This window comes from Danio aesculapii, chromosome 4, assembly GCF_903798145.1.
Source record: "Danio aesculapii chromosome 4, fDanAes4.1, whole genome shotgun sequence".
NCBI classification, from domain to species: Eukaryota; Metazoa; Chordata; class Actinopteri; order Cypriniformes; family Danionidae; genus Danio; species Danio aesculapii.
In genome coordinates, this window is record NC_079438.1 from 8,326,939 (window position 1) to 8,335,861 (window position 8,923).

General features: G+C 36.0%; 1 protein-coding gene across 1 annotated transcript in view; it reads right to left on the reverse strand.

The window, feature by feature from the left end:
- Positions 1-1,360, reverse strand: part of LOC130222030 (gastrula zinc finger protein XlCGF57.1-like) — a 142,463-nt gene extending 141,103 nt beyond the window's left edge. Inside the window, exon 1 of the mRNA XM_056454643.1 lies at positions 1,215-1,360. Coding sequence (XP_056310618.1) covers positions 1,215-1,299 — 85 coding nt within the window. The 5' untranslated portion in view covers positions 1,300-1,360. The remainder of the gene's footprint in view (positions 1-1,214) is intronic.
- Between the last annotated feature and the right edge of the window lie 7,563 nt (positions 1,361-8,923).

An 8,923-nucleotide genomic window follows, 5' to 3' on the forward strand; every position in this document is an offset into this window, starting at 1 on the left:
CTTAAAAAATAAATAAATAAATAAAACAATTCGAACAAATGTTTTAAAAACTATAATAAACTAAATCTATGCACAATAATCTGTCCAGGTCGATGTCCTCAGCAGTAAATACATGGAGCACGTTTACATTTACATTTAGTCATTTAGCAGACGCTTTTATCCAAAGCGACTTACAAATGAGGACAAGGAAGCAATTCACACATCTATGAGAGCAGCAGTGAATAAGTGCTATAGGCAAGTTTCAGGTGTGTAAAGTCTAAGAAAGCATTAGGAAAAAAAGTTGGGTTTTTGTTTTTTTTTGAGAGAGAGTACAGTTAGTGGTATAAACAAATGTTAGTGTAGGGAAAATAATTAAGCCATTATGATAAATAGAGTTAAAATGACCTTTTTGAATAAAAAGTTTGAAGTTTTATTGAGATGGATTGTTGGTGATTGTATGGGTTTTGGCCAGATTGGGTAGCAAAACGTGAACAAAGGAAAATAAAGACCTACGACACAATATTTCAGTAAATTTAAGACTTTTAAGGCCTAAATTTTTTATTTTGGAATTTACGACATTAAGACCCCACGGAAACCCTGTTTAAACACAATAGCCCTGGTAATTAGTTATTATAATAATGATGGAATTCTAGAAACAAGTTTAAACCCATAAAGAAGTTGGAATGTGATCAACAGGACATGCAAAAAAAAAAGTACTAAGCCAACACTATCACTGTAATAGCAGATATCTTCTATGAGAATACTTTTTTTTTTGTTTTTATTTATTTTATATAATGCCAGTGCTCAAGGACACTTTACAAACAGTAGGAGAACAAGAAAAGCTAAAGGTAAAGTTGGTTTTATATTCGCACATGCATTCATTTAAAAGTCTCTATGTTGTTTACCATGTTACTTTGAACATTCGATCTGAATTAGCATCCAAGTGTGACTTTTAAACTACATTAACACTGTTTATTTGACTGTGAACAATGTTGTACTTTGATAGTCATTGGCTGCTAATATGATTTCGCTATTTAGACTTTGCAAATATTACTCTTATGAAATTATACTATTAAGTGGAAAGTCTGAATGTGTGAATATAAAACAAACTTTTCCTCTATACCTTAAGAAGGGCTTCAAGGCTTCAAGATGGATTTTATTTAGTATTCTTATTATTAAAATATATCTGAATGAGCATTAAATGACTGAGTTGGTCTTTGAGAATGAAAACTAACCTGTTTGTTCCTGCAGATCTTCCTGTTTGACTGTGAATGTTTCTTCAATCTTCATATCTTCACTCTCCTCTTTAATAAACGCCATCTTTATAACAGTGTGGAGATCAGTCGCTTCAGCAGGAGTTTTTCTCTGTGTTTGGACACTTTATCCTGTTTAAAATGAACAAAACAATGAACAGAAACAAAATAACTTCTCTTCAACACTTGCTTCAACAGTTTCTTTATATGAGAGTAATTAAATAAAAGAAATCAGGTAAAACGTTTCTTTAAAATACTTATTATACACTTTTCTGTAACTTTATACAAACAATAGCCCTAGGTTACTGAGAATAAAATAGCACTACGTTGTGTAAGGGGTTAAAATAATATTTCCAACAGCAGGAGCATAATTTAGCATCGTATATAAAACCTAAAACTTTAGCACTTTAACTTTAAATCGGTTTATATCTGTGAACGTTTTAAAACACTAACCTTTCTTCAGTTGAATCTCAGCGCTGAAGCGGCGCCGAATGATGACGTCACACGCCACGCCAAAATAAAAGTCTTTTGTGTTTATCTTTTTTTGCCACTTACTGTTGCAGTCATGACTTACTGATACATTTCTCCCATGTTTTTCACTTTACACTATACCTGCTCTCTCTCTCTCAATTTTGAGAAAATTTTTAATCCAGTTCATGATGACTTGCATGTCTACAACACATTACTTCCTATTAATATCTGAGCCCAAATCTCTATTACTACAACTTATAGAAATTTAAGTTTTTTTTTTTTTTTTTTATAAATATAAGGTGTTTATATTTATATTCTACTATATATATATATATATATATATATATATATATATATATATATATATATATATATATATATATATATATATATATGTTTAACCTATTGGAAATATTGACTGAATGTTTTCAAATTATTTCATCCTCAGCAACATTGTGAACTTTTATAAACGTGTGTTTGGTCATTAACTTGTGAACGCAGAATTACACAAACACTGAGGAGATTCTCTATAGGAAAGATATGCGAGTGCACCAAAAACAGAAATATATCTTCTGGAAACAGAAACACACACATAAACCTCAAAACAACACAGATTTGGGAGGAAAAAAGTGGTTTATTTGATGACATTTCAGGTGCAAATGCAATGTTAGTCAGCACGGATATGTGAAATGTGTCATGTGATCATGAAAAAGTGTTAAAAACAGAATATTACTCTTTAATAATCATCAGTTATAATGTCTCATGCTAGCAAGAAGCCTTGAATTCATTACTTTCAGCTTTGGAAACAGTTTAGGACATTTTTGTGCTTCATGCAGATCATCAGATGTTACAGACACAAATGATACCCGCTACACACACACACACTCTCTCTCTTTCTCTGAGTGCATGCTGGGAGTGGGTGTGGCGAGTGTGAGCGTGAGTGGAAGCCAGCTGTGGCTGGTAAGAGTGATCTTCTCTTTGCAACATTGTTTTGTTTCTTTCTTTCTTTTTTGAGTTGTATAGTTTGTTGATTTAATTTTGTGAGGAAACGCCTGCTCTAGCTTTTTTTTTTTTAACTGGAAGCATGGCCTTTCCAAATAAAACAGTGTTTGAGAGTTTAACACGGTGACATGGAGTTAAGATAGTGTCCAATGCAAATGTGGAAGATGCGTGTTTGGCTGTAGGAGAGATAGTGGGCCATGAGTGCATCGTGTCTGCATCTCGCATGAATAATGCAATTGTGATTGTTTTAAACGCTGTTGAAAAGGCAAACGAGGTAGTTCAGAATGGCGTGGTGATCGGAGGTTCACTTACTGCGGTGCTCCCCTTGAGCACTCCTTCAAAGAAAATAATCCTTTCAAACTTCCCCCTTTTTGTAAAAGACGAACTCATCACACAGGAATTGTCACGCTATGGGAAACTTGTATCCCCATTAAAAAAAAATACCTCTAGGATGCAAGTCTCCTTTAGTTAAACATCTTGTGTCCTTTAGAAGACATGTTTTCATGATCCTAAAGAATACCGGCGAGGATTTAAACTTGGCATTGAAGCTAAAAATAGATTGTTTCGATTACACGATTTTTGCGTCATCTGATACAACGATGAAGAGTTACGGTTGCTGAAAAATCAGACATCTCATCCGTAATTGCCCCGAGAAGAGTGATAAAGATACAGAACAGGACAGTAGTGCGGCTGAGAATAGCGCACCTATGACTGCCGTACCGGAGTCCGGGACAGATGAGACATGGAGTGTGACGCGGGCAGAGCCGCTTACGGGAGAAAGTAGTACAGAGGAATAGGTGTTCGAGTTTTCTCATGCTGATAATAGTGAAGTCAGAGAGCCGGCAATAGGAGAAACTGTATCTTCAGTTACAGTCGAGTCAGAAAAAGCTAAAGAATCTGGGAATGAAGAAGTTAGGCTGAATGATTGTGAATTGGACATGGAAGTTAAACCAACATTCAAAATTCCAATCAAAAGAAAAAATAATCTGAATGAAAAAATAAAGAAACAAGCTAAAAAAAAAAGCGATCTTGATGATGAGAACATATCTAATGATGATGATTCAGATTCAAGTGCTTCTGTGTGCTCAGCTTTCTCTGATTGTTCTCAAAATGAAAAGGAAAATGCTCTTTATAAAGCTGAAGACATTAGACGTTTTCTAATAGAGACTAAAGGAAAGAAAGGTATTGAAACTGACCACTATTTCTCCAATCCAGAACGATTCATAAAAGACAAAATATTGGTCAAAAGAAGGTTTTTTCTCTGACCTTGAGATGTTTCGTTTGTGGAAACAAGTTAAGAAAAACAATGCTTGGTGAGGACAAAGATAGTATGGATTAGATCAATGCCTTTTGTGATTTTGATTATAATATTCTCTCTTATAAATGTGTTTCTGAACATTAATAGCTCTATGAACCAAGTAAAAATTGGAGCCCTAAATTTAAACGATTCTAGAAATGTTCAGAAAAGGATGATGATGTATGAGTTTATAAGGGAGAAGTTAATTGATGTTGTTTGTGCAGGAAACGCACAGTGATAAAAGAACTGAAGTCGATTGGAAAAGAGAGTGGGATTGAGAGCTACTTATGAGCCATAAATCTTCCATTAGTGGTGGAGTAGCAATTTTATTTTCTAAAAAAGTTACTCCAATTTCCTATAAAATCAGTGAAATCAAGAAAGGACGTTTAATAAAAGTTATAGTACAATTGGAATAAATGGTGATGGTTTTTAAAATATTTATGCACCTGCCAATGGAGCAGAAAGAGTTGTGTTTTTACATTGACTTAATGACACCTTGAAAAATTGAAATACTGATGATTTTCTTGTTTTAGGTGGAGATTTTAATTGCAGTAAGAATGACTAAATTGACAGGAATCACTTAAAGCCACATCCTGCTTCTCAAAAGATTATTAAACAGTTCGTTCAAACCTTTGATCTCAGTGACGTTTGGAGGAATAAAAATAAAAACTCTAGACCGTATTCTGGGGCTCACTGTAAAGATAATTCTTTATCTTTGGATAAATTTGACAGTTTTAGACATCATTTTAAGTCCTGTATGATAAATCCTGTTGGATTTTCTGACCATAGTGCAGTTATTTGTTCTGTATTCATGAATAATGTAAAGTCAAATAGTGCTTTTTGGCATTTTAACGCTTCTTTAATAAGTGATAAACATTTTAAAGATTCTTTTATTTATTTTTGGGATGTTTTCAAGCAAGAAAAGTTTTTATATAGCTCTTTACAACAATGGTGGGATTGTGGGAAGACTCAAATAAAGAATTGTTGTCATCAGTATACATTAAATGTTATGAAACAAATAACAAAATCTTTGAATGAATTAGAAAAGGAGATAAATGAACTGTAGAGTTTGTCGAATGATAATAGAGCTCATATTGAAACTCTTCCAAGAAAACTGCTTTGGCAAGATTGCTGGATATAAAAGCACAAGGAGCGTTAGTACGCTCACGTTTTCAGAGCCTCAATCAGATGGACGCTCCTACCAAATTATTCTGTGATATGGAAAAGAAAAATAGTCAAAATAGAATAATTCCTTCTTTAATTTCTGAAAACGGAAAAGAAATAACCGAATTGACTGAGATAAGAAATATTGCAACACGTTTTTATAAGAGATTATATATGTCTGAAATTACTAATGAAGCAGTATTGACTGACAATAGTTTTGTTGAAGGGTTGCCAAAGATAGATGAAGAAAGTAATGCTCTTTTAAAACTGCCTTTATCCACACAAGAACTTTATACAGTTTGAATGAATATGGAGAATTTAAAATCTCCTGGAATCGATGAATTACCTGCTGAATTTTAGAAAGCTTTTTGGCCCGTTATAGGAGAAGATCTTTTAGAAGTATTTAATGAAAGTTTTACAAAAGGTTATCTTCCTCTTAGCTGCAGAAGAGCTGTCATCACTTTACTCCCCAAAAAGGGAGACCTCCAAAATATCTCAAATTGGAGACCTGTTTTATTGTTGTGTACAGAATACAAAATTTTGTCCAAAGTTATGGCTATGAGATTTAGTAAAGTAATAGAGAAGTGACAAATTATGATCAAACATATTGTACACCAAATAGATCCATCTTTGATAACATAACTCTTGTAAGAGATTTGGTATCAATACTGGTCTAATTTCTTTAGATCAAGAGAAGGCTTTTGACCGTGTTGAGCACTCATGTTTATGCTACACGTTACAAGCTTTTGGTTTTGATCCTGGTTTTATAAATATGCTTAAGGCAATGTATTCTGGAATTGAGAGTGTATTGAAAATTAATGGAGGTTTGGGTAACCCCTTTAAAGTTCAGAGGGGGGTAAGACAGGGATGTGCAATGTCTGGAATATTAGATGTGCTTGCTACAGAACCCGTTACTTATGTTGAAAAACAATCTAAATGGGTTGACTTTACCAGAATGTAACAGCACCTTGTTTTTATCTGCATCCGCTGATGATGTTGTTGTTTTTATAAATAATGCTGAAGATGTAAAGTTACTAAAACAGACAGTTGACAAATTTAAAATGATTTCATCAGCTACAGTCAACTGGAAAAAAGTGATGCACTGTTGATTGGAAAATGGGAAAAGGGAAGTCCTGCTTTACCAGGAGGACTGCTATGGCAAAGAAATGGCATAAAATATCTTGGTGTTTATCTCGGCAGGGAGTCATTTATACAAAAGAACTGCATAGGAATGGAAGAAAAATGAACAGGACGCGTAAAAAATGCAAATGGCTGCTTCTTCAGTTGTCTTTTAAAGGACGTGTTTTAATTATAAACAATCTTGCAGCTTCATCGTTGTGGCGTAAGCTTCATGTCTGGATCCTCCTGTTGGTTTTTTATCAAAAATTCAAGCAGAGATGGCTTAATACATCTTGCAAGTAGATGTGCGACTTCTCGTCTTCAGTTTTTGCAGAAGCTCATGTTAGGGTCTGAAAGATTGGCATAGATACCTGTTGCTAAATGCATTGTGCGTAGAGTAAATGGAACGGGACTGGACATTGCTTTGTTTTTAATGGATTGTAAGAAACTTGATCTGAAAAGAATTCCTACGTTTTATCAGAGTCTTTTTAAAGTTTGGTCTTTGTTTAAACATCAATGGATGGAACCTTTAATGTCCATTTACTGGCTACTTGAAGAGCCAGTTGTGTGTGGAGCACGCTTTGATGTATCAGGTGATGATTTACCAGGTCTGATGAATATGCTGCAATAAAACAAATGTATACAAATCAAACATTTTAGATTAGATTAGATTCAATTTATTGTCATCACACATGTACAAGTACAAGGCAACGAAATGCAGGTAAATGGAACCCCCCGACCGTGCACAGACATCACAACTCCAGGGAAGACAGGTCACAGGAGGTGGAACAGGAAATAAAATACAATCAGGAAAGAGAGGCAAAAAAAAAAAAGTCCCTCTCACCTTGCTCTTAAGTTGGAGCAATGTGAGATCAGGGATAAGAAAAAGCCCCAGCAATCTAGCACAAAAACACACCGACAAGACATAACATTGCCACAGGGGATGGGAACAGGGGGTGTGGATATAGTCCGGTAAGGGCGGGCAGCCATCAGGTCCTGCAGCCATGGAGGCGCTGGTCACAGACCCGCCCACCCCCTCCAGTGGGTGAAAGCATACGAAGGCGTTGGATTGGGGCCAGGAAGTGTCGTGCTGTGTATCTGTGTGTGTGTGTGTGCGCGTAAGCCTGTATAGACCAACAGGTGTCCTTGACGGGGAGCAGGAATTTCAGAGCGTCTCCTTATACTGCTATCCGGGAGAAGTTGTTTCCCTCCAGCCGAGGCCGTCTGGCAGGAGAAAAGAAAACACAGGGAAGCCGAAAGAGTAGAAAGATACTTCAACTTTAGGTCAATACCTGCCAATTTCACAGATATTTAATGTCCATCACTCGTCTCCAGATCTGGCCAAATTTTGTTGCAAAGCTGCTAACTTCACCCCGATGTTTTCCAGTTTGAGATCTAATATTGCAGTCTGATTATTAGCAAGCCTGCCCATCAGCGCTTCAATCAAGCCGGCCAGCCTGGTGGGGTTTTGAGCAGCACTGACCTCTTTCATCATTCGTCGATACGCTAGGGCCCCACATAAGCCCATCAGCAGAAACCCTGTTATCAAAGTTCCGAATAGGTAAATGTCTTCAATATCCTCCAGAGACAGAGCAGCCAGGCACAGGACGCGCCACTTCTCCCACCCGTCCATCAGGTATCCAGCTGCAAACGTCCCCGCAGGACAGGTGGGCTCTCCCGAGCCCAAACTTCTCGTCGAGAAGATGGTGTCAATCGCATTCAGAGAACAGTTGATCAAATCCATAATTCCTTATTTGTTTGGATAGCAGGGCACGGAGAGTCTCAGAGATAGAATAAGACAAAGACAAGAGGAGCTAGCGAGGAGAGATATGGGACGGAGAGGGAAAAAGTTCGACCGCCTTCGCCGAGAGCCAAAGAAAAAGACACACACACACACATATTGTCAATAATACAGGGTCGGATTTTAAGGAAGTGGAAACAATGTCAACGTTTTGGGGGGTAAAATCTGTACGCTTTATGAAACATTTTCTAGATAAGATAAATAAGCTTTTAAATATGCAAGAAAAGAATTTACTTGAAGAATATAATGTGAAATGTATGCTTAAAGTAACAAATGCTAAATGGCTAAAAAATAGAAGTGATACTGTGTGGAGAGAGAAGTTAGAAATGACTGTATTAACAAAGCCAGTATGGAATGTCCTTTATAAAGCACCATCACCTAAAAGAGCAGGTGATCTTCAATGGAGGAGACTCCATGGGGCCATAGCAGTCGATTCTTTTGTTGCTATGCTAAATCCTAATGTTAGAGAAATGTGTCTGTTTTGTAATGAAAGAGAGACAGTTTTCATTGGTTTATGCTTTGCTCCAAACTTTCCTCTTTATTTAATATTCTAGAAATTCTGTTTTTAAGGTGTTATTTACAAAAAGAGATTTTATTCTTGGGTACAAATATAGTTGGAGGAAAAAAGTTCAATGTCAGTTGATTCATTTTAGAGTTGGTACTGCTAAATCTGCCATTTATGTTAGGAGAAAAAACTAAATGGATGAAAAGGGAGATCAAGAAATGGTTTCAGTTCTGAAGAAAATGTTAAAGTCACGAATTGTTACAGAGTATGCTTTATACAAACAAATGAGCACATTGGACATTTCTGAATTTGAGTGGTGTTGTGATAATGCG